This window comes from Falco peregrinus, chromosome 1, assembly GCF_023634155.1.
Source record: "Falco peregrinus isolate bFalPer1 chromosome 1, bFalPer1.pri, whole genome shotgun sequence".
Classification (NCBI taxonomy): domain Eukaryota; kingdom Metazoa; phylum Chordata; class Aves; order Falconiformes; family Falconidae; genus Falco; species Falco peregrinus.
In genome coordinates this window covers 115,876,912-115,902,811 of record NC_073721.1, presented here as the reverse complement: position 1 = coordinate 115,902,811, position 25,900 = coordinate 115,876,912, and the positions used below count along the sequence as shown (strand labels likewise).

Below are 25,900 nucleotides of genomic sequence, written 5' to 3'. Positions count from 1 at the left end.
GCACTCATTCACTTGTGAATTTCTCGTCAAACTTACTTGAACCCTTCACTTTGCTGATCTCCACTGTGCATTTCATATAAATATTTTCTTGATCAGCCTTTTATACTACACGTAGTCATTTATCATTTTTGTAGGAAACTACATTTCCCTCCAATAAAAATTGCCTTGGAGCTAAACATATGGTTATAATGAAGAATGGTATTATTTTTTAGAATTAATAGTGTCATGTAAAATCCAAGTCTTAATCCTCAGTCTGAAGAAGTACTTTCTTATTACAGCATTAATAATTTACTGATATTAAAAATGGGGGAAATGAGTGGAATGATTGCTTACAAAATATAATTGTTTCCAAGAAGTAAGAAAATAAATGATTTAATAGTTTAGAGCTAAACTTGTACAACAAATACTTTCGCTACAGCTCAGATGAAGGATATTTCTAGTATTTAAATCTTTCGTGCCAATTTCACCAGAATAAATGATCTTTTCAAGCTTTGTAGACTTTTAGAATCTAGCTTCAAAATAGCAAAAGTAAATGTAAAATGCTGCTAATTAACCTTTTCACAGCAAAATGAGATACATCCGTTTAGTGGTGTAGAACTGCCCAAATTTAGAGTTTCAGTGCCTACAGCTATTTTGATTATCTAAGACTTTTTCTTCAGTTTTTCTGAGGAAAACAGGAGTGCATACTCACATACCTTTTTATTACCTGAATTGTGTTCTGAAGAACTTCAATTTCATGTGGTATTAGGGATTATCACCTGTATAAGCTGGCTGCAGGCGATTGCAAAGATGGTACAAATACAACATGGCACTGTGTGCTGCTCTTGCTCAGTTAAAGAGGGCAAAACCACGTTGAAGACAGAACCTGCTCCTTTTTATGTGAAGTATTCCCTCACCTTCAAGGTCTGGTTGTTTTGTTCTGTGTATTATACTGTCTCCAGCCATTCCTGGGGCAGCTTTTCTGGTCCCTGAAACAGGCTTGACAGAAGGAATAGCAGAGCTGTATTCTGGGGACAAACTGAATCTAAGAACTGCCTTCCTGTTCTTTCAGGATAATTTAGAATTACACATTGTTGACAGACATTAGTAAAAGCTATTAAATGGTCATAGAATGATCATAATGACATGCTTGGTGCTGAAAACTGTATTATCAGTTTAAATATAAAGCAAAATGCGTTGTTAATAGTGAAAACATTCCCAGATGTAGCTAATAACTGAATTCTCTAAGTAAAATTCAGAAAAGCAGATGCATAAAAAAGGAGGTGGCTGCAGTATTCCAGAGCTTGAATGTATACGTAGGATTCTCTGGCACAGAAGCAAATGGTTTCAAATTGTTTGAAATTTTGGACAGTAAAATTTTGTTTCACAAAGTTAAGGGAGCATTTCAGTCATAAACACTGCAATTCCTATTGCAAGAGAAAGACATCCCACTCTAAGTAGTTACGTAAAATGTAGGGCAAGCGCTACCCGACTGAATATGTTGTAGTTAGATTTCCAAATCAGATCTGCTACTTGGTGCAGGAACAGGTAAAGCCAGACATCCGAATATATCAATTACAGTGTCTACAAGAACACAAGTGAGCAGTACATAATTCCTTTCAAGGTACAAAATGCAAGAAGCTGCTGAGAAAATCATACTAACCCCTTGCTGCACCACAGAGTGGGAATTGACAGAAACCATCTGGTTCGCTCTTTCTGCCTTCAAAACACTACTGGACATATATTTATGTGATAGGGTCTCTCAAATTCTTCTGGTTTGCTGCCGACAAATAATTTAGGTTTAGTTGAACTTTCAAAATGTATATTAGACCAAATACTGAAATATAAACTAATAGAAGGAGAAAGTTAAAAAACCCTCAAAATAAAAAGCAATGTAATAATTTAATCCAATTCTGATAAATACATTTGGATTTTTATATCAGATGTTTCTCCTGTCTTGCTCAGTATATGGATCCAAATGTATGTCAGTTACCCAACCCCTGTTTATTGGGTGGGTTTTTTTTTCAAATACCTTAGTAATTCTGTGTCTTAATTTTGCCTAATGTCATTAATTTACTTCTACTTACACACTGATTTTTACCAGTCTAAAAATTTTGTCTGAGATGAAAGCCTGACTTTAGGGAAATCGATAGAATATTGGCTATGACACACAGGCAGCACTTTGAAACCTCTCTGTTTACTTAATCAGATATTTATAAATGTGTTGATGTCATCCAGTTAATCTTTAGTTGTCTTCTAGCTTTACAATTTCATATCAAAACTGAGAAAAACAGCAGCAGCAGCAGAGACAACTGTTCCTCTGATTCAGAATCAATTGCTGTTCCCAGAGCAAATATACTATGGGAGCTGTAGCCAAATTTCTCTTTTAGTTTTGTATTTATTTGCGTGATTTTTAATCTGTCATTTTAAGTTCAGCTGAATTATCCGGGGAGGGAAGGGGAGGGAGGGGGGGAGGGGAGTAGATTCAGTTTTGACTTCAAATGCCAGGATGTAGAGGAAATCAGATGTTAACAATTTTGAATGTGATGATATAAATATTCATGCATACACTTGGTTTTGCCCATGTGCATAATATCAGGAAGTCAGTGAGAAAACTATTACAACTAGTGTCATGTAAATATTTTCTAGAGTCCACAGCCTTTCTGTGCTTTGCTTTTCTCAAGTGTTTTGTAATTTGTAATTCCAGTGTATTGTAATAGAATAGTGTGATGTTATCTTCTGGGGAGAAGTTATCGACCATAGCTAAAATCTAAAAAGTCATGGAGTAAAGATAACAGTATTGAACAGTTAACAGAACATAGGATTAGCCAAATTATATAAAAAGTTGCTTAAAACTGTTTTATTAACTTCAACACATTTTTATAATGTGTTATTGGTTTGTACACAACTGTTTCCCATTGCTTTCGTTCTAAAGCCCATGTGTGAATCAGTGCAGTTATGTTTATTTCAATTAAATTATCATTGTTTATATCAGCTAAAGATATATAAAGGGGATAGAGAAACGGGGAACCGTGACGTTAGAAAGCTGCCTTGGGTTGTTACCCACTCACTGTTCCTTTGTGTTCCATTTGTTCCACCGATAACCCCACCTACAGGCTAGTTTACAAGGAGGATTTTCATACGTTATCTCATCTTGCTCAACTCCACCTTCAGTTGCTGAAACATTCTTAAAAACCTAGCTCTGGGTGATTTAGATCAAGTCTCTTAAAAAGACCCTAAACATTTTGACAGAAATTGCCCTAAATCAATTATAATTAAGTTTAAAGACATTAGTAAAATCAGAATGCCTTAACAGTTGTCTCTCAATTAACCAGAAGAAAGTATTTAAAATGTGACAGAAACTACTTCACTGGCTTTACCAACTAAGGAAAGTTTCTTGTGGTCCTGGACTGCATAAGGGAGGACACAAGCCCTCCTGTGCCTGTAAACCGCAGTAGATAGTTTTCTTGGCTCTCAGAGCGCACAATTACTACTATATCACTATATGGTGACTGTTTATAATAAAGTTATCTGTGACCAGTCTGTTAAAGGATTTAATATCTTAAATTCAGATCCATCCTGGCAGCCATATTATTATAATGGCAGAATTCCAAATTTCCATCTCTGACAATAATCGAACAACCTGCTTGATAGGCTACAGTGCAGTGTACTGGCATAAGTGTAAAGAGATACTTTTCTCTTGATCTTGAGACAAATGGAAGATTTCATACCACTCAAGCATTTGATAACACTTTCAGACAGGGGCCTTTGGGAATGCTTCACTTTCCAATTTCTCTGCTACAATTCACATAATTCTTCTGTTGCTTTTCTATGTATTGGTGTCATGAAGTTTTGATGAGCTCCATAGAAGTAACACATAAGCAAGCTGTAGCAGAATATATGGATCCCTTTAAAATCAGGAAAACAGCTGGCCTGTGAGTTGTACATGTTTGAAAACATGTATTTCAGCTAGTGGGTTTAAACAAGGACCTCTTTCAAGAAGGGAAGAATGAAATGTTCTCTGTAAGGAAGCAGAGTAACATGGTAGAGATTTCTTCCATGGGTTCATAATGCTAGAGAACTCAGATAAGGTTAGTGGGGTTTTAATATTAGACTATGGGCTGGGTAGCGGAAGCTATATGTGCAGATAAAGGGTTTGCAGCTCTTTACTGTCTTATTTTGTGAAGGATTTGCATTAAGCTTGTATAATTTTGTGATTGGTAGATTCAGTTTGCAGGCCTTTTTTGATTCTGCATTTTATTTATAATCATTTCTACCCCTTATGGTACTGTTCTCTCCTAGTGTATGTAATAAAAAAGTAAAAGAAAAGTTACTGTGTAACATTGAACTCAGCAGGAAATTTTAGAACTGCCTTGAAGACCATGAAGTTACAACAGCACAGAGCTTGGCTGTAGCCATTGTGGTATGTTCTAAAATATATACAAAAAAACGGGTCTTGGTAAAGAATTTGTTATGCTTTTTGCTCTGACTGAAATAATTACGGCTATTCCAAGAACTTAAACTGACAAAACCTCCTTTTCTTTCATTCTTTCTTTCTTTGCATAAAATATTTGTGACTTCATCTGTATGGTGACAAGGAGCTGGAGAAAAAGTACCAAAGCTGACTGAGAACATGATAGGTTTTACCACATAAAATGACACAAAGTGCTGCTTCTGTTCTCGGCTTGGTCTTTTTGTGCCACCTTAATTCCCCCATGACTATCAATGTATTCTTGATTCATATGTGAATGCAAATGTTATATGGTAGAAAAAAATTACAAAAATAGATTGTATTACTTCTATTAAATATATATTCAATATAAGTAATGCAGTCAGTTTCTAGTCAGTATAGAAATGTGGATCCATGGTTTTAATATAGCTCAAAAAACCCTCAGAAATTCCATTTATAGCTGTCATACAGAAATATAAATTTGCATATATAATTGAAAAGTAATAGCTAAGTATTTTTCAAACTGAATATCTTAGATTGGGTGTATTCTGGTGTATTGCACTCTTAAGCCTGTATCTTGAGTAGAATAAATAGAGGTAGCAACCTTAGTCCTAGATAGATGTTGGTAAGATAACAGATAAGTCATCCTGACTTGAAAGTCAGGAAGAGATTAATGGTGGAACAGGAATTTAATTTTTCTTTATGCCCAGTCTGTATTACCATTGCTATGAAACCGTATCTTAAAGTAAAAGCACATGGATTTGCAGACACAATAGTTATTTTTTGGCATCTTTTAAAATTCACTGCTCAAGCCATTGATAGGCATCAGTAACGAAACTCTTAATGATTTCAGTAGGGCCAGGCTTTTACAAATGGCATATATTTGTCTCTTTCCTAATATGGGCCTTTCAGCTCTTGAGCAAACTTTTCCTAATGAATCACAGGGTTAGATAGCTTTTCCACTAGTCAGTAACTTAACTCCTCCACAGCTGTGCAATAGTTTTTACTTTCAACAGCAAGTATTTAGACTGTTAATGATCATTCTCTATAGTTCATCAGTAAGTCAATATTAATAGAACAGCCACATTTTGACTGTATGTTGAAAAGAGAGCTAATGTACTTCTCAGCAATTACATTCTCATGTTGATTACATCTCTGTGTTGCTGAGAATGTGTTTCAATCAAATACCATGCACACAGAGAAGGAAATAATTTTTTCATGTAGAAATCTTTGTTAATGAAATAAACATGGCACATTCTGACAGGCTGAAATCAGACTTCTTCGTACAATACCACCTGTGAGGTAAACTGCAGCACATGTGATTACAATAGATGATGTAGTTAGAACTTTTTAGGGATCCACTAACAGAGGCTGGTTTGGGATGCAGCTGCCAGATAGCTGTTAGGAGGAAAACAAAGAACAAACCATCGCACTGTGATGGGTCTGGAGCTGGAAAAGAGTGAACTTATGAAACAGGAGCTATAACTAACAATTCTACTTTACTAAGCCATGTTCAACTGAAAGTACCCATAACTACATTGTTGAAGTATGAATGAGAAGACAATATAATAAGTCATCCAAAATCTTCAACTAACAGTGCTGTTTACAGGCAGAAATGTACTGCATTTTCCTGCATCACCTATGAAGGGGTGATCACCTACATTCTAGTTTCAGAATTTCTTGTAATTAGTTGTTTGGGGAAATAAGCCTGATTAATGTGCAATTTATACACATGTTGTTTGTACACGTCTTGTTTGTAATGTTTGTTAAATTTTATCATATATGAATAAGGGTATCCCAAACAAAATGGTATCACAAACAGGAAAAAGCCAACAGCTAATGTAAAGAGGGAGAAAAGGAAAAAATATTTTTGTAATGGCAGTCATACAGTTTAGTTTAGCTCTAGTGGGAAAAAGAAAATTGTATCTTATGGATACAAGATGATCACTTGCAAGTGATTAAGAGAAAGTCAGGAAATGTGGGTTCTATTGTTTATTTTGTCTCACACAGTTGCATAACAGTAGCTACTTGCCCATTTTTGAAAATACCATCTGAAGTGGTTTAGAAATGTAAGTACCATATATATGTGCTATGGGGTTAAGGCTTGAGTATTGCTTTTTGAAATGTAACTTGAAATGTCCCTTAAGTACTTGTCAGCACTTTTAGAAAGATGTCTCTGGGATGTCTACAGATCCTATCTGAAAAAGACAATGTGCAGAATACCTACTTGTGTTGACGAAATATTTTGTTATATAGGAAGAAAAAGTGAGATTAGTATTTAGTCTTATTTTGGCAAAGATAGGTATTTATTACATGCCAAATGTTAAACAGTTCTGATTAATTTCTCCAATAATTTCTCACAGTAATTATGATAAAATGTCTTCTATCACTAGATAATTTCCTACTTAAATGATATAGCCATGTGAACTCATCATATTCACTTAAATAATCTGGTTGTATCAGAACTAGGCTGTTCACCACCTTAGTAAATTAGGAGATTTATGCATCATATGTTACAAATTGCCTGAAAAATTCTGCTTTTGGTCTAGTTTGGTCTAATGCTAGTTTTATGGTTTTGGTATGGACCAGTTTTGCTTACAGTGTTCTTTTTGGATGAAAGTGCCATTTCAGAAATTCTCATTAAATCATTCAAAGCATGTTCTAGAACAATATGATCAAAATAAATAAATTAAAATTCAAAACACTGGAATACTTAGCTAAAAAAAAAAAATTAACAGAGCATGATTTCCTTGAAGGATGTGGTAACAGTTTCCTAGAAAGATGTGGTAATATTTTTTTTCTTTAATTTTGTTGCGTGACGGTTATGTTCAGTAATATAGACTGAATTTCCCCAAGTCACACAAAGATGCAGTCAGAAATGAAGGCATATTAAGTAATTTTAGTTTGGTATTTAGAATCAAGTAGCCTGAGGACCAGTTTGCTAATTTGAACATTCTGATTTAAATTGGTGATAATAATTTAAAATAATATTTTTTTATTAGTAGCTGTATTATTTTCATTGCTCAACTCAAGAAGCGTTTAAAGGGACAAGTAAGTGGCCTAGGACTCTTGCCGTTTACTTTATAATTTGAGCTGACTCTCCTAAGGCTACTCTCAAAATGCACATAATATTTGGTTTCCTTTGAACTAATTAACTACAAACTCCAATAGTAGTTCACCCAGATATATGGTTGTTACACTCTTAGTAAGGTAGGAAAACATGTCAGACTGTCTTTTACAGCCTCAATATGAAAAATTCTTTCCTGACTGCTGAAACAGATGCTCAGACAGAATGCTCAGTGCCCTAAAACATAGTACTGGTACTGTAGGGGTGGCAGGATGTAGAGAAGAGTAAGAGGCTCAAAACACCTGTGTAGTTAATTACATTAGTAAGGGGGAGGAAGGAGGACACAGCCAGTGCCTTGTAGGCAGCCATCAGTGAGAAAGAGGGTTCTTTACAGGGAAGAGGTTCTCTGTGTTTCTTATGTTGTCTCTTGATGAGGTAGGTGGTATATTTGTTTCCTGAGTGGATGAATGGTCTTTTTGGAATCATAATTTGTTCAAAATGTATTAGAAAGTTTCTTTTTTCTGACTTGTTTAAAGTATTTTAGAGCGTTCTAAAGAAGAACTTGCCGTGGAAATTATGTACCTTTTGTATTTGGTTTTGGGTTTTAGCCTTTGCTGGAAATACTGACCAGAATTTCTACGCTCAGTAGAAAATGTAAAAGGTTCAGTTAGAATGGTGTTTACTTTAATTGGAATAATGGCTTTTTGTCACCAATTAGCTTGAAAATAGCCTCTTGAAGTTGTATCCCATTTAGTTTTTAATTAGTAACAGCATTTGTAGGCAGAGTCCTGTTAAAGCATTTGTTATGCTTGCAGTCCATATGTTGTCTGAGATGTGCTTAGTGCATGGCAGAAACTTCTTTTTGTACTATGTTACACAAGGTATTGGTAAGATGGTGCTAAACTAATACAAGCAACGGTGCTGGGTGGGAATTCAACTGGGATGAATCTCACTTCGGGCATAGTTATTTGTTCCTGTCCTTATGTAAAGGTGGTATTACAGCTTCTTGCTGTAGCATTGGAAAGTGATATGGCTGTGATGACTTCAAGGCTTCTCAGGTGCAGTTTCCCCACATAAGCAAACATAAAGGACTGTTGCTGAGAGAGGTCTCGTACAGGCCTTCCCCACAGCATAAATCTGTCTCTTGTAGCAAGGTGGCCCTAACAAGCAACTCTCATTAACTGAATTATTATGTGCTGGATTTACATAGCTAGTTCCCTAAACCCTTGTAAAATCTCATCAATAAGCACTCAAGAACTGCTTGGATTTCTTGTGTCATCTTGAACATTATGTGCAGTCCCTAAGCTATATAGACTGTTCCAAAGGGAATAAATTAGCATGGTGGAGTTGAGATTGCTTTTGCTGGTGAAAGTTGCACTTCCCAATTGTACCTAGTACTGGCTGCACTCTCTAGGATTCAGCTATCCTTTCTATTGTACTTCAGAGTTTCTATCAAGGAGTACAACTCTTGTTTTCACAAGGTCACTGCTGCAGAAGCTACACAAGCACTGGATAAAATCAGTCCATTCCCCGGTCTGTGCCACCTTCTTCCCTTGACTTAGCTAGATCCACATTTTCTCCCAAATCCATCTCCGCAGTGGCTAGCTCGAGAGCCTGACCATTGCCACCCTTAGAGTTCACGTAGACTACTCAAAGGGCATGCATATCTCTCCTCGCAGTGCAATGTTGTGCATGTGTTAGGCAGGAAGCCAGAAAGCTCTTGCAGCGAGGATTTCCACACACCTGACGAGCATGTAAAAATTCCCATTTGCCACTACCCTGCTTACAGCTGTGCATGCAGACAGCCTACAGAACCCTGGCACTGCGTCACCTGCGCAGCTCTGGGACTTCAGCACAGAATCACATGCAACCTTGTCGAAGTTTGATGTTGATTGTGATTCTGTTTTTTTCCCCCTAATATCTTCAGCTCTAGATAACATGTATGTTCATCTACAATAATTTCTGTCTTTGACAATCATAAAGTTCTCTAGTTTCTGGGGGTTTTGTGTTTGGTGGTTTTTTTTCTGTAAACAGTTACTTCTGATTGAAATATCAAATCCCACTTGACATTTAAAGGTCATGATAAAAATTGTATCAAATTAGCACAGGTTATTAATGAAAATGTTAGCAGGTAGGGGTTTTTTTCTGTCTTGAAATACATTACCTTCTACTTTGACAAACAGCAAAATTCCAAGACATCAAAATGGCCAAGGACATGTCTGATCAGCTTCTTTTTATAGTCTATAGCACCTCCCAGTGTCTATTAACACATTTCAAAAGAAGCAAGCCAGCTACCAAAAGTGGAAGTAAGGGAAGGCATGTATGCTAGTACTAACGCTAGGAAACTCCTTCAAAAAAACGCACAGGTAATGGGGGTATTCAGAAGGTGCTTTGATTGAAGTGATGGAGATGAGTGGTGTTTGTTACACCCTGTTGAAGTTACTATGGTGTTAAGTGCTATGAAATGGTCATGTTTTCTGTGTTTTCGTTTATAGTTTTGCATTGATGATCAATGTTCTGACTGTGCTTAATTTTGAAAGATAGCATACTGAAGGAAAATTTTAGTGTTTTTAATGGAATATCTAGACTTTTTAATTATTTATTTCTGGTTTTGAATTGTCAGGTTCTCCCTATAACTTTAAAAGAGAAAATGCTCAGTTGGAATAAATTGACAGAGCTTTGCTGATGTTACTGGGCTTTACCTGTCTGATTGTCTGATTCAGCCTGTTTAGAATATAGTAGTCTTCTGTTGATAAACTGTGCAGGTACTAGATTCATGTCATAAGCAGTGTGTAAACACTGTAAAAAATCCATTACAGTTTAATCCTTATTTTGTTCTTTGTTTCAGGAGCTAAATAATGGTCAAGAGAGCATATTGATTGCATTGGTATTTTTATTGCTTTTTTGGTGTGTTTTCATGAAGTTGTGGGCCACATCTGTGAATATCCACTTCCAACTTTTCAGCACCAATTGTTACAAAGAATTTTTTCCATTTATATAAGTGATGTCATGTGTTATGAAAGTTTTAAAGTGTGACAATTCAGTGCTATGATTGTTAACCTCTATTATGTTATTGCCATAGGAATTTTCACTGTTAAATTTTTCTTAATAATGTTTCTAAATTACATACACCAGAAGGCTAACTTGACCTTTCCGTCAGCTCATACCCAGAATTAAAAATTAAAAATAAAGTCAAAGGTCAAAAAAGACAATTGAAATACAGTTGCCAAATATAGTCATAGACAGTCAATTATGCAATGAAAGCAATGTGCCACCCAAGAAGAGTAACAGCCTTCATTTGCCTAAACTTACTCTGTTTTGATGAGGAAAGTGTTCCAAAATATACTACCATTTGAGATATCTTGTAGTGTGGAACAGTATAATGATATGGTTTAGGACGTCTTGGTCTTCCTGAGCTTTAAGGAAGACAGAGGGGAAAACCAACTCGGGGATCCTAAAAAGCTAAAAAAAATCATTTTCAGATACTCAAACAATACAGAAAACTGGAAGCTGCAAATGGAGATATCTGGATTTTGTTTTTGTTTTGCAAGACGGACTGTATAAGGAATTTTCTAAGAAATTCTGTTTGCCTGTATGGAAAATTGCCTCCTTAATATTCATCTGAACTCTGTGTTTTTCTAACTACCGACTTCAGTGACTTTAGTTAGTATTCTATTAGTCAGTATTCTATAATAAAAGTATTTAATATCTATAACTAACACACAATTCTTTTGTAGGTTTGGAAGTTTTTTCACTAATAATTTTTAAAGCTCTTACACATAGGCAAATAATTCCTTTTCACAGAGGCACAGAGAGTTTGAAGAATTTTCTTAAAGTCTGTAAGAAAATTGCTTAAAAGTTTGGATTAGCCTCAAGTCTCTTGAGTCTCAGGTCAGGGCCACTTCAGCACATTTTCTTCAGGATGGAGCAATAACACTTAATGATACGATAGTGAAAATTTTTTGTGCATTCAGAAATTGTAAACAATGGGAGAAAAAAGCTGGGGGGGAGAAAGGGGCTGCAATTTATCTTGTTAAACGTATCCTGTAACTGCTTCTGCAGTTGGCTGCTAAACTTGATTGATGGTTCCATAAAAATGTAACATTTCTGATAAATCTCTACTATTGGGAGATGCAGAAAAATTGCCAAGTCACAGCTGAATTATGAAGGTGTATCAGGGTCAAGTGAATTGGTTTAAGCACATGTGTATAGTTTCAGCTTAGATGTTTTTCACTGCTCACACCCCAGTTTTGAGGCGCATGCAGGCAGACATAGCCCTGTTGGTGTATGTTAAGCTTGGGAAGCTGCTGCCTGTGCCTGAGCCCAGAGGTTTGATTCTCGCTTTGCAGAGCTTATGCAATCATTTTGTGTTCAGAGTAAGAAGAAAGTGAGTATAAATTGTTACCAATCTGACTTTACACACATTTCAGCTGGGAAATACCACGGTATAGACAAGGTGTTGAAGATTCAGGAGGTAAATTCTAAGGGATGTGGCACCCCTGCCATACTGTGTCAGTTGAGCACTGATTTGGATGTTGATATGTGAGATCTAAAGAACCTGGCTACAATGGTTCAAGACTTTACTCCCTCCTCCCTTGCCCTCACTTTCCCCAAAGGGTGCTCTTAGTGAAAAAGTCAGTAGAAGCTGTAAGATGGGCGTAACTCAGCTGCTTCTGTTATCTGCACCTTTGCAGTTGATGGTGAAAACCTGGGATTTGTGATAAGGTACAGGCATAGAGTCTCTTACGCTGGCTGAAATTTGAGGGGTGGTATCTACCAGCAGTGCTAGACAAACAGCTGGAAAGGGAGCAGGGAAATCTGTTCTATTTAGATCTGATTAATCACTGTAGGAGAGAAAGTCATCCTTGGCTCTGTAGGCTGTTTTGAGAGGATACACATGTATTGCCATTTGAATTAGATCTTTCTGTTACAGTTGAAAAGATTAGCAGAGTGCTGATGTGAAGCAAAAGCACTTTCACATTAGTGAAGGTTAGTCTTCTCTTGATGCCAATGTATTAGTTGAACCAACAACCTCTTGAAAAATCAAGAATACAGTTGCAAAGACAGACTTTCTGTTTGGTTGAAAAACACACAACCATTAACTGAATCTGGTACATCAATACCTGACTTGAAAGATCTGATTTTCAGATACTGAATCTTCTTGCTCCTCTATATAATCTGTATTTAAGCAGCAGAAATAAAATTTATATAGTGGCACAGTATACATAGTCCAACATTTGTTTTACCCTAAGAAGCATATATGAAATGCTATTGGAAGTAATTCTGATTTCTAAGCAAGTTTGAGTATAACCACTAAGATGTACATAAAGTGTATTTTGTCATCAGGTAGGGTTTACCTTTGAACAAAACTGAGTGAAGAGTGCATTTACTATTGCTGAAAAGTATTGACTTGTTGGATTTTGATCAAAATAGAAGTAGTTCTCTAACAAAAATTTTAAGATTTTAGTGATTTTGTGCCAAGCTCTCCGTACATTTTTTTTTTTTTTTTTGGCTTTATCCACTGAAAAGAAGAGGAAATAGGCATTTTCTGAATTTAGAGCACACATGGAATATGATAGGATCAGACATCTTAGGATTCAGGTTCCTGGAAGGCTTTTCTAGTAACTAACAGACCCTTTGAAGTCTTTAAAATGAGATTCCAAAGGCAACAGAGCGTGGAAAGTCCTAAAGCATCACCCAGTTGTAGTTGTAAATCCTCTTGGATAGAGTCAAAATAAACTGATTTTTGCTGCCTTTTTTTCTGAACGAAATCAAATAAAATCAGGCAAAATTCATAAAACACAAACTGAAATGAAAGGAGGAGCAAGCAGTAATAAGATTTGTTTTCTATTAAAGATAAAGTGTTAACAAATTGCCATATTATTTCCAAGATTTGTTCAGTCACTTTTACTGTTAACACTTATGAATTCAAAAAGTCTGTTTTGTGTGCCCACTTAGATTATTTTACATGAACAAGAAAGAAAATCTGTTTTTTTAGTAAAAAGCATGTAGTTTAGGCTTGGACAAGATATAAGAAGTGATTGTCAAAGAGAAAAATTTTCGTGATAATGACAGATTTTTCTGGGTGACCTCATCTCTTGGTTGCTTCCTAATTCTTGCTTTTGTTTTTCAGTATGTGACTCTCAGTTCTCCCTCTGCCTTTTAATTTTCAGAATGAAAGTAAAGCAGGTCAGGTGCAAAGTGATTTCCTCTGCTTAGTGGAGATCACTGTCCTGATTTGCTCACTTTACTCTTGAGTTATCACCTTTATGTCCACCAGAAGGCTCTACTGCTTTCTGAAATGTGCACCAAATAATATTTTTCGGGTACCTAAAAAGGTCATCACTGTTGTAAACAGGATTCAACCATTTGCTTTCACTGAAACAGTACACGCATATTTCTTGGACTAAGCAGTTAACTTATAATGTATTTTGAAACAAGTGAATGACTAATACAGATTAATTACAATTGGTGGTTGAGAATTTGGTTCAGTATTTAATTTTGTCATGGAATTTCAGTCCACATATATTTCACACAGTGGCTTTAGAATTAGTGTCTTAGGAAATTTACACACTTTAATTATTTTTGCTGTTACTTTCATAGGATATGTTTATATATTTTACTCTGTAACTTACTAGAGAAGTTTGAAATAAAGACCCTAATTCCTCACCATCTTTGCATTCTTACATTTATAATCTTGACTGATAAGAAAAGCATTGGGAATTCTGGCACTTGCCAAAGTTATGATGAAGTTATTCTACAGACATTTCTCAATGTAAAGATTGCTCTTCACGTTATTCATGCTTCACAATTTATGGGCTGAAAACAAGTAGTTGACTCTGCAAGACTGTCAGTGCAGCTTGCTTTATGAAGCTAAGTTATGATAGTAAAATAATGAATTATTTCTTGTTTTCATTTTAGTAGCACATGTTAGTGATTCAAAAGGGAAAAGGATTCCTTTTATTTATTAAGTGGAAAATTAGGATAAAATAAGAAGATACTTCTCAGAGCAACACTTTTTGTACCCATTGATTAATTTGGCTGCAACTGTACTGGGATTCCATCCTGAGAGACAGGTCTGATTTATTAACTTAGAACTGGAAACCATGAAACCAGAATATTTGAACACCCAGATCAATAAAACTTTGTAATGGGTATGATTTTAAAGTTATGCTTTTCAGAGATCCTGGATAAAAATAGTCTGTTTAATTTCTAATGTTAAAAATTTTGCTTAGGAAAATTTTTATTAGTCCAGGTGGGTAGTGTTGTGGAGTTTTTTTGTTCTAGTATTTTTCCCATCATATCCTATTATTTTCTTCATGGGTATTTTAGTAAAGCGCTACAAACATTTTTCTAAAAGGCTTCTTAAATATTCTGTTGAAAAGAGAGTATGACAAAAAAGGTTTTTTGACAATACTGATTTTTTTTTTAGTTTCTCAGAAAATCCTGAAGTTATCAGTATTCACGTTTTTCCAGTTCTCTTTGTTTATATTTCCCTATTCAACTTGTCCAACAAAAGCATTTGGATATTATTTCCTAGTATACAATAGATAAATTACAGGAAGAGAGTTAAGATGGTGGGAGACTTCCCACATACTTGAGTTAATTTTAGTGGAGACAGTTCATCATAGTACACATCAGTTACCAGATAAACCATTCAAGTATTGATTGTTTTTTTTCTCCTGATACTCACTGCATTTTACCAGCAAAAGAATTTTAAAATGTTTTTCACTGCAATATAAATTTAAGGGTTTAATGACTTAAGGTCGCCTTTCTGTTATTTGTAATAGTTAGTTGCCATCACTAACTATTCATAAAGTTTTCAGAAAACAGCAAGAAAATGGATTGCCTTTAGCACAAAATGATCTGATATTCTTTAATGGTTTCACTCCAGAATGTTTCAGGGTGTCATTAATGTGCTTCAGCAGCATGGGATCCTGCAGAAAATTGAGAACCTTTACTTGAATTTGAAATAGTGGTAAATTACTAGCAAAGATTTTTTTTCTTAAGCATCATTAGAACTAAGAAAGGCAAATGTATATAATTTTTCAGCTCTGTATGCTGTCATAATTTCTTTAAAGTGTTTGTAAGTAATAACAGAAAAAAACTGGATACTGTGGATATTCACTTATCTGCAAAAATTTAAAGAAAATACTTCAACAGTCAGTAACAATTTTGTGCAGTGTTTTTTTTATGGGAGCAACATTTCACTTCAAAACTAGCCCTATGAATCTGTATTGTAGCAATGTCCTCCTGAAACTCAATGGGAGTCTCCTTGAATATGGACCAAATAATTTATTTGGCTGCTGGCCATGTGTTGTCTTTCAGAGGAATATGGTTATTCACTACGTAATAGTGTAGGAAGAAAGGAGACATATGGAACCAAATTTTAAAAGAAACAGTAACATCAGTCAATGAAATTTTAGCCACGCAAGTTGCCAAGCACTTAGTGTAGTAACGAAGTACAGAAATAAATTATGAAGCCCACTAACCAGGCGCTTAGTGTGCAAAAGTGCTGTTCTTATAGAAAATAATGTCAGCTTTTGTTGAAAGCTGAATCGCACAACAGTTTTTGAAGTTTGATTTATTGATTTCTTTTGCTGCTGCTGCTAATAAAAGCACAATAATACATACAACCTACATTAAAAGTGTATTTAATGGCATCCTTGGAAATATATTTGTCCTTTCAGTTGACTATAAACACTAGACCAGCATGTGTCTGGCCCCTTTTCCTTATGATTTTGTTCTGAAATATGCATTATAATCCTATGTATTTTCCTGTTGTGTCTTAACAATGTCTTTTCAAGTAAATGTCATGTTTCTCTAAATAAACAATATATTAGTAATAACGTGAAAGTTGAAGTGGCAAAAATAGTGACTGTAAAATAGACTCCTCCAAGTGTAAATGGAAGATATATAGGTATTTGTGTGGAAAATACAAATCAGTACACAATTCTTTTGCCAGTTCAAAAATTGTATTAGGTACAGCTTTGCAAAATATTGTATGTCCATTCTCTCTAGATGAGTCATATTTTTGGAAGAAAGGGGAGAGAGTATTTTTTCAGCATCATGATCATTGTAATAATGAACTGCAGAAACTATAATAGATTTTGTTCCTGGCTTGGCAAACTATCTAAAAGATTTTGCAAGAGAGTTTACATAATTCTTTCCATTGAACTTTCTAATATTGCATATGTTTTAATTGTTAATTCAAACACACCAGACTTTTAGGTAGTTTGTGGACTATATAAATGTCGTTTAAAGTTTCATAAGTATTTTATGAGCAGAGTTTGTGGTTATACATTTCCATACTTACAACCTTAATTCACTTGTTAAAATAGGCTCTCTGTTTGCTAATAGTTACCAGCTGTAGCTAATACATTAGCAGATCTACAATGTAGTATTTAAAATGACGCATTTCAAAATCAGTAACAAATGTCCTGCTGTAGGATTAATTGGAAAACTTTTCTTATACAATGCTCAGTATATTCTACAAAATTCTTTTGAAATTACAATAAATCAAGGAACAGGAAACAATGATGTGTAAACTTCAAAAAACTTAGGAATAGAAAAACCAAAAATATTACTTACTGTAGTTGTTGTTTGCTTCTCTTGTCCCTTTTACTTTGCCTCGCTTATCAATCCTCATATACCACTGAGTTCGACAGAAAAGTCTTCTCACTCTTACATCCCCCCCTTCCATATAATCATAGCTTCTGGTATGTCGCTCAGGGCTGGAACAGTTCACATTTGTAGCCATTTGCTCTGGAGTCATGTCATTGCAAGCTAAAGATATAGTGCCCATTAGAAAGATAATGTAAAAGTATGATCTGTAGAGCAAAATTGGCAGGATCCATGTCAGTATCCATTTGTGCATTATAGTGCAGTGTTCTGGGTGTTCATGAACAACATAATGAAAATTAAATCTCAAGTAGACTGTTGCTCTTAGGTCACTGACCTGCCTTCTGTCTTTACGAGTTACAGATTCATTTAAATGAGATTGTTCCCTCTTCTAGAATTCTGATCGTTATTCCTTAATAGTTAATGGCGAAATAGAAGAGCTTCTTAAATATCTCTTCAGTCAGAATATCCTTTAAAGACACAAGTTATAAAAACCTTTGTTGTCGTGACCTTCTGTACTACTTGAATTTGCTGCTTGCACTGAAAGTAAAAGATCTGTGAGAAAAGGTGCATGTGTAAGTGCTCAGTTCTTACAAACGTGCAAGGATACATTATGCTACTGAAAAGTACTACACATAAATGTATGACATGCTAAGCTCATTTTTTAAAAATACACAAATGTATATGCAATAGATCTCTCACACAACTTTTTACATAAACAGACTTTTAAACTGACTGTAAACATAGTTTTGTCCTCAGTTTTAAGTCCTCCAAAAAAACCCCTATTGATTCAGTTGAACTACTTCATCATGCATGGTAAAATTCTGCTGATTACTTCATAACTATGTATTCACTATTAGGACAATCTATCAGATTTCAAAACAGACCTCACAGTCTTAGTCTTCTATTTCTATTCCTACGCCTTTCAGTTTATTAACAGAAATCGCTCTCTTAATGCTTTTTAAAAGTCTAGTATATACAAACGAAGATAAAAGTTACTAGCTATTAGAAACTGTTGAATGCTCTTGTAAAGGACAGATAACTTACTTGTTCCTGTTGATAAGAGCTGGATATTCAAGTACTCCATTTCTGTTGTCTGCTTTTTGCAACATGAGACACTCTACTGTAGCTACAAACTTTCTCAGCTCAGAAAGGCTCCACTAGAATTATAATTGTTTCCATAAATCAACGTGCTGGAGAGATGGTGTGTATGTGCTTATGCGTGCGCGTGCATGTGTGTGTGTTGAGCCTGTTGTTCAGTCCTTTTCGATAAATACCTTTGCTGACCTCACTTGGAAGCAATTAGAATTTAACCAGTCAGCTGTCAGTTGAATGCACGAACAAAAATAAAAGGAGCCTTGCATTGTATCGTGTCCAATGGTCATCAGAGGGAGCTATGTACATAGTTTATACTTTAAATCTCCAAGAATCCACTTTCTAAAAACATATATTCTGCAGTGTGGGGGTAGAATTGCTTTGCATGCTAGCTAGTGTTTCTGTGCTTTGATTTAGGTCAGTATTTTTCTGTCCTTAAAAAATTCTTCTCTCTTTTGTACTCACACCCTTATCTCAGTTTGCTTTCAAATCTCTTCTGCAGTTTGGTGGATTCGTGGTCTGCTCAGTGCCTTTCTGATGGATATGTGAAACATGTGGGTCCATTATGTACTGTGGAGAAGGGTGCGCTGTGGCCATTATAGATCACGCAGTATATTTTTAGATCATGGACTTGAAAAGAAGAATTAACTGCGCTGAGATTTTTATTTCATCAGCCACTAGGTGAAAATGAGAATGTATTTTGGAAATTTCAAACCTTTATCAGCATGTAGGAAAAATTACTGCCAGAGCACAGCCTTCCTTAGCCTACATTGTTATTACTTCTTGAAACTCACAACACAAGGAAAAGTGGCAGCAATGCAAGAAACCCCCTTTATACTGCATACCAACCAACGGGTGACCAGCAGGCTTCAAATACCATCAAAATAATGTGTAGATATGCCTAGTGTTCTCCTTCTGTATGCTTATTTCCATCTTCGGCACCAGTCTGCTATCCAAAGTCCGTGTGCCATTTCACACTTAAATTCTGTTGAGATTCTGGTCAATGTATTTGTAAAAAATACTGAAGCTTAAGTTTTCTGTTGTGCCTTCTCCTGTTTGATTTCCACGTTGTTGATGTGAGTACACCTCAGACCCTTTAGTAAATAACGGTAACAAGGAAAGTTTGGAATTAATCCACATACTAAGAATAGTTTACTTACCTTTAGCTGTCTGCACTTGATAGTATAATGCAGTTTATCGTTCCTTGCTATTATCCCACCCCCACTCCTTCCTCTCTGTAGAAATGGGAAACAGTTACTTCTTAAAAATGAAGTAAACTGTGGAGGCAGTTAAGCTGGAACTGTAGAGGCAGCTAAAAATCATGGGGCGTACAGATGTGCCACCTTGTGGTGGGGGGGGGCTCAGCAAATTGCGGGTTGTCGCTGGAGTGATCCAAAATGAGCATGAAGGTGTATGGCACCAGGCAACCTTGTATTACTCAGGCTTTCCTATACGCAAAAACAGAATGAGGCATTTCCTTCCTTCACATCCTCCACTCCCTTCTCGGTGCTCGCTGGAATTAATCCCATTTGTCACTTGCTTTGCATTCTATTTTTTTTTCTTTTTTTTTTTTTTAAACAGTTTTCACTCGAAGTCCGAAGTCAATCAACTTTTCATGTCATTATCTCCATTTCAGCATATTAGGCTGTTCTGCAGATTCTGTGGCTCAGCCTAATTTTCTTAGTTCAGCAAAAGGCTTAATATATGCACCTTTACCACAAGAAAAGTATGGTGCTTAGGGCTTTCACAGGCTGGATGCTTGAAGTAGGTACACAAAGAAGTGGCTGTCATCGAGTTAACCCTTGTAAACTGTGATTACAGCTATTTCCAGTTTGACTTGTATCTTGTCAGCCCATGACCACCACGCTGACAAGAAGCGGGGACTGAAGTGATTTATCCCAGTTGCGGTTTCTGCCAGTACATTTGCTGGATTTATCAGTATGTTCTCTGATCCATTCCACAGTCTGAATTCAGAATGATAGCAATGAAAAAAATTTGTGGCATTCAAAAGGCTTATCTGTTGCGTATTATAAAGAAAGCAATCGAGGATAAAAGGTAATCTGTCTTTTACTCGGCAAAGCAGGATGCAAGTGAAAATGTTTTTGTAAATATCCTGCATCTTTTATGTGCAATACCAACTTTCACTTTCGGATCCACGCTGGTTTTAATTTTTCTTTTTCCTTACTAACTTATGGTTTCTGACAGTTGGTAACAGGAGGAAAAATACATACCTGAGGTTTTGTTTCCAGAAAGCTGGAGCTACTCGTGGTCCAGGCAGAGGCATGTATTTCTCTTGGCTCTGAAAAAATAAATCACTTGCTGTAAGTGTGGTTTGTAAGTGGTACTTAGTTCAGATCTTCATGAAGTTTTTTATTTAGAACAGATGAAAAGCAGTTTAAAGAAGGCACTAGCTCTAAGTTTAGTCACTGAACAATGCAGTTAATCTTTAATTACTGCTGATAACATTCATATCCTCACGTTCTCTAATTAAAGAAAAACTTCTTTCCACAATGCTTTAACTGCAGTTTTATTTGATCACGGTTTTATGTCTTGATATAGAAGTTCAATTGCATACTTTTTCGTGAAAGGATGCCATCGTGATCTGCATGTACAAGTCCAGATTCACTGCATAAATCCCTGATCCCTTGAATGGTCCAACCTACTTGAGTTTAAACCAAACATAACTAGTATCTCTCTCAAACTGGTTTAGTTTTATGGGAAATTTAGCTCGACTGGCACTTCTTCCTCTATCTTCTTACAAATGTGCATGCCCAGGGCTTTGGAAATCCAGTCACAAGCAAGTCCTTAAGGTTATATAGAAATTGTCCACCTAAAATGCCTAGCGATTCTTGCATTTCTTTAGCGAGGTTGTATTTAAAGGAATGTGTTAAGGTATCAAGCCCACACGAAACATGAAAACATGCAAAATGCACGTGCTGTAAACCATCCTTTTTAACATTTAAGCCTGCCCCCTTTACGTTAACCTGTGCATTGGTTCCTGCTTCCTAGCTGGCAGCAGTCCACAGTGCGCACGCTATAAAGAAAAAAGTGGAAATGAATTGCAAGCACTTTGCTTCCGATTATGAAGGTTGTACATGGGCCTCCATTTCAAATGGAAACAGCTTAATAAAGTCTATTCCCTTTTCCCTCATATAGGAAATTACTTTTTGTCTTTTTAGATTAAAACATAACTGTAGGGATCCATGCTTTCCTCATCTCCAGGCTGGCTGGTTGTAATATGTACAGCCTAGGTTTGGCATTGGGTCATGAATGCAACATTTTTTAAAAAAACTTCCAGCTTTACCCTCAGGGCAACACATACTTACTAAGAAACTGTCATTCTGGTGCTCCTTGTTCCCCCATCCATTTAAAACGTGCTTTAGAACACCTTCCAGAACTTTCAGAATTTAAGACCGTAGAAGATAAAAATCTCTGTATCAGACTGTAAAACTAAGATGTTGGGTTTTAATGCCCTGCAGCAATAGTTAAAATGGGATTGGAAAGTCCTATGGAAAAAAATTCTGCAGATATGAAGTGCTAAAAGTTCTTATGCTTAAATCCTTATCCTTAGTTCCCTGGTCTCAAAAATCCAGATTAGATCAAGGTTAACTTTTGCTACATGCAAAAGATACAAGAAAAGTCCTGCTGTTTGTGCAAATGTTTCGTCAACACTGATATCTGAAAAACACTGCAACATGCATACAAAATAAACTTGTTTAACAAGGCAGTAAAATCAAGAGAGATTGAGAATATGACATTTCAGTTTGGATTTATCTTTTCAGGTTTTAAACTTAAGTGTAATTTTAAGATTACAAAGGATAATTATGAATCCTTTGTCTGGCTATAAGAATGTCTTTTTGGTTTTCATAACTGGTATGTGTTATAAAAATCATGTTGAAAAGATGACAATAAATTTTTTCTAGCAATTTTCAAAACCGATCCCTTAAACATTATTCATTTCTTTGTTTCCTTGTATTCATCCACATCATATTGAGCTGATTTAAATCTACAGGAAAATTAGAATGGGATGCAATAGATACTAAAACCAAAACAAATTAACAAAAAACCCAACCCAAACTATCAAATAGTTGACAACTATACAACATCTTCCTTTTTTGTTTGTTAATTAGCTACAGGAAATGTATTTTTTATGTAGCTCATTTTAGGGAAATCAAAGGCTGGGAATACCTTAGCTCAGTCAGTAGTACAAGGTAAAGCCATCCAGGCTCTTTTCACTAGGACAATGGACTATCATGACACTGAGTTTTGAAGGAGATGGAACAACAAAATGTGATAGTAGTCTGATGTGTCCTTCCTTTCTGGATGGAGTTGGCACAGTATATGGTTATGATAGGTCTCCTTGTTATTCATAGCGTGATAACCCTCAGCTTCAGGGAGTCCTACTTGTGATGACATCTGGACACTCAGATTGTGCTTATCATAACCTAAGATGTTGTCACAGAATTGAATTGTAACAGTACATTTTCAGTGGAGATATGAAAAATACAGAACTGATATGAAAAAATACTGAAGTTTATCTTGCCAGGTATGAAGTTCAGAGGTTTCTTTCTCAGAAGTGAATCCATATGTTTGTATTAAGATTTTACCAAAGTACTTACCATGTAGTTCTTTCTTCTGCCTGATCTTAAATATATTCTTTTTTTAAATTAAAAAAAAAAGTGTATGTCTCTTCATGTACACAGATGGTTGGATAAGAATAAACCTTAAGACCTAGAGTTGTGGAACATTGCAGAAGTATCTTCCTAAAAACTCGCATAAAACTATTGTTCTTATGACTTCACATGTAATACTTAAATTTTACCTTAGCAACAATAAATACTAAAACAAGCTATTCATGTTTAGCTTTTAACTCAGATTGTAGCTTTACATAGATATGAATATTGCATATAGATCAAGACTGGATTATGCAGGTTACTTCTGTGGTTTTTTTCTTAAGTGGTCAAACAGGCTAGCCATTTTTAACACCACATAGGTCCATATATAGTGTAACTATTACTATAATATATTTGATCATTAAACATTTTATGGACCGTATAAAAATAATTTATCAGTAATACCTACAGGAAGAATAAAGCTTTGTTGCCTTGATAGTATGTACTCATTATTACACTGTCTATCTGCTACTCTTAATCTTTGAAAACAATTTTAGTTCCTCCTAATTGGAGTCCACCAAAAGGCAGATTGGAGGACAGTTTTCAGCCTTTTTTTTTTTTTAATAGTTTTAAAACTGTGACTTCATTGACCTGCTAATACTACCTGTATACCTCATGAGAATGGAAAATTATCCTCATATTCAAATATTTTTTTATATCTGTAGTTAATGGAAAAGAACTACACTGTGCAAATTATATGGTCCTCTTTGATTTGCACCACAAGTTACGCTCCTTGATTAAACCACAATAAAGCTGAAATTGTTAGAGACTTCCAGTAACTACACATCTAGTTAAATGACAGTGCACTAAGCACTGCATTTTGTGATGTAAAGATGCTACCAGTTAAAGGCAGGAAGAAAAGACTGTTAAAAGGATCAGAAAGCATGTACAGCAAGTATAGTGGCACATGTCTTAACATCTTACAGAGATCTATACCTGTACGTAATGAAAGGACTTGCGGTATCACTTAGCAGTAGGTAACCTTACATGCCTATGTGTTAAGGCAGTCTGTAACTCATCTGAGAGTGAGCTGGCTGTGCAAGAAGAGAGAACGACTGGTCAGAATTTGGGGGAAATGCTTTGGGTAGTAATTACGAGATTTGGGTTGGGCACTCCCAGGAATGTGCAGAGGAAAAGAGAGGCCAGCACTGAAGAGGCTAAGTTCAGACAGGAACTGGGGAAATGCGAGGAAGGGACAGGGACCGAAGTGTGGAGGTTCTGAGTCAGTAGACAAGGAAAATAAATCGGGAGCATTTCCAAAATCCTCAAGTGAAATGGAGCTTTAGAGAAGCAATTTCTTCAGCTGCCCATGGGCCTACATTGCAAATCTTTTGATGTGGCCCAAAATATTAGGTGCCTCTGTGTGCTTACAGCTACCCTCTACAGCTGTGAGTTTCTCCAATTAAATAGGCGTGATAGATCCAATACGTACTGCCCCTATTGCATGCTGTAGGTGTAAAGGTGTTCCTGTAATGGAATTTTAAAAACCTAGACTCACACATATACACACTCTACACTGAAACATCATTAGTGCTGTAAAGTAAAATATTCAAAAGGTACAAAATGCTAGTTATCCATCTTGTGCATGAAATCAGGGAGGGAACTTGTGAAGAAAAAAATTATGAAAAAAAAAATAGTCTGTATCATAGTACATACTCATAGACACCACCAAATCAATGTGACCAAAGTAAGCTCTTGGCATCTCTTTATATACTTCAGCAAGTCCAGGATTTCACCTGATATTTAACGTAGATTTCTTCTTTATGATTCTATGTTATTTGCAAGTGTCCTGAGTCTTGAGACTTAACTAGACATTTTTTTCAGTGACTTGCTCTTTCCTATGCAATGTAGACAAGCACTTTGGTACAGTCAGTACAAATGCAAAATAACAAAACATGAGACTGTCTATGGCAGAAATGCTACTGGATTACTACTGTATATTTAATACTTGATTTTAGGAAACAGCTGGAGTAAGACCTTTCCTAAACTTCGGCTAATTATATGGCCTATTATTACATGTGTTCTAAAAGCAAAATAATGTGGGGGAAAAGCATCCTGTTCCCCTGCAAAGCTGTGCTGTTTGCAGAGAGTTAAAAACTCACCAGTAGATTCAGAACAAGAGCAATTCTCTGTAATGATTGCGTTATTTATTACTCATTTGTCAGAGACAGGGACACCACTTAGTCACAAAAATGTAAGGCTTTCCAGCTGTTTACCATTTGAATGGTAGATAAGCATTTGCTGAACTGAGAGAATCTAATGAAAGCCTGTCTTTACTAGAGAATCTGTGTTAGTAATCGGTTTACAGAGTGAGCTCCACCACATTTCCTCACTTTTTCCATTCCCTCACTTACTGATAATGAAGTCCATGATATCCTACTTTAAATCTGTGTAAATTCAGGCCAGAATAGTCATTTGATAATCTAGTAAGGGTGTGAAGGGGGGATGCAAAGTGCTAGGGATCTGAGTGCAATTCACCGTATCAACTGGAGGGTGAGAACAAGCATGTCAGCATCATTCCTGAGGCATCTAGTGTGGGCAGGCATGGACCGGTGAGACAGTTTTTCTAATTATAAAAAGAAGAAAAGAAACTGTCAAAATATCTTTGCACTCGAAGTAGCAGGAAAAACTCAGACTGTCAAAACTGCAATTTCTTTAAGAACTCCTGCAAGAGAGTTAGGCAAGACTGGACGCTATTGATTTCAAACTGACTGTAATTTAAATATGCCTAGACTGAGGATTACCAGATAGCTTGTATTGCAAGTGAATAGCACCATCCTGCTCCTTTGTACATGTAGTTCTGTAGATTGAAGGAATGATCCTTTCTGTCAGTGAACAGCTGTACTTCCAAGAGTTTAAATGTCTCCCACTGCAGCTGTTGCTGTGTTAGATGGTTGTTTGCCTGGCTTGTGGCATCAGCAAGGTTTGAATTTTGTCAGCAACTGATGAAGGTCAGGCTTTGAAACAGATCTTAATCAGAATTGGTGTTATTCTGATCTGCCTCTTCACTCCTGT

General features: G+C 35.9%; 1 protein-coding gene across 2 annotated transcripts in view; it reads right to left on the bottom strand.

Moving 5' to 3' along the window:
* Positions 1–18,374, bottom strand: part of FGF7 (fibroblast growth factor 7) — a 29,967-nt gene extending 11,593 nt beyond the window's left edge. Inside the window, exons 1-2 of one of the 2 annotated variants that reach the window (XM_005241459.3) lie at positions 18,165–18,374; positions 17,088–17,672 (exon numbers count right to left, since the gene is read on the bottom strand). In XM_005241459.3, the coding sequence (XP_005241516.1) occupies positions 17,088–17,373 (286 nt within the window). In that variant the 5' untranslated portion in view covers positions 17,374–17,672; positions 18,165–18,374. The remainder of the gene's footprint in view (positions 1–17,087; positions 17,673–18,164) is intronic. The other variant, XM_013302446.3, reaches the window with a different exon arrangement.
* Between the last annotated feature and the right edge of the window lie 7,526 nt (positions 18,375–25,900).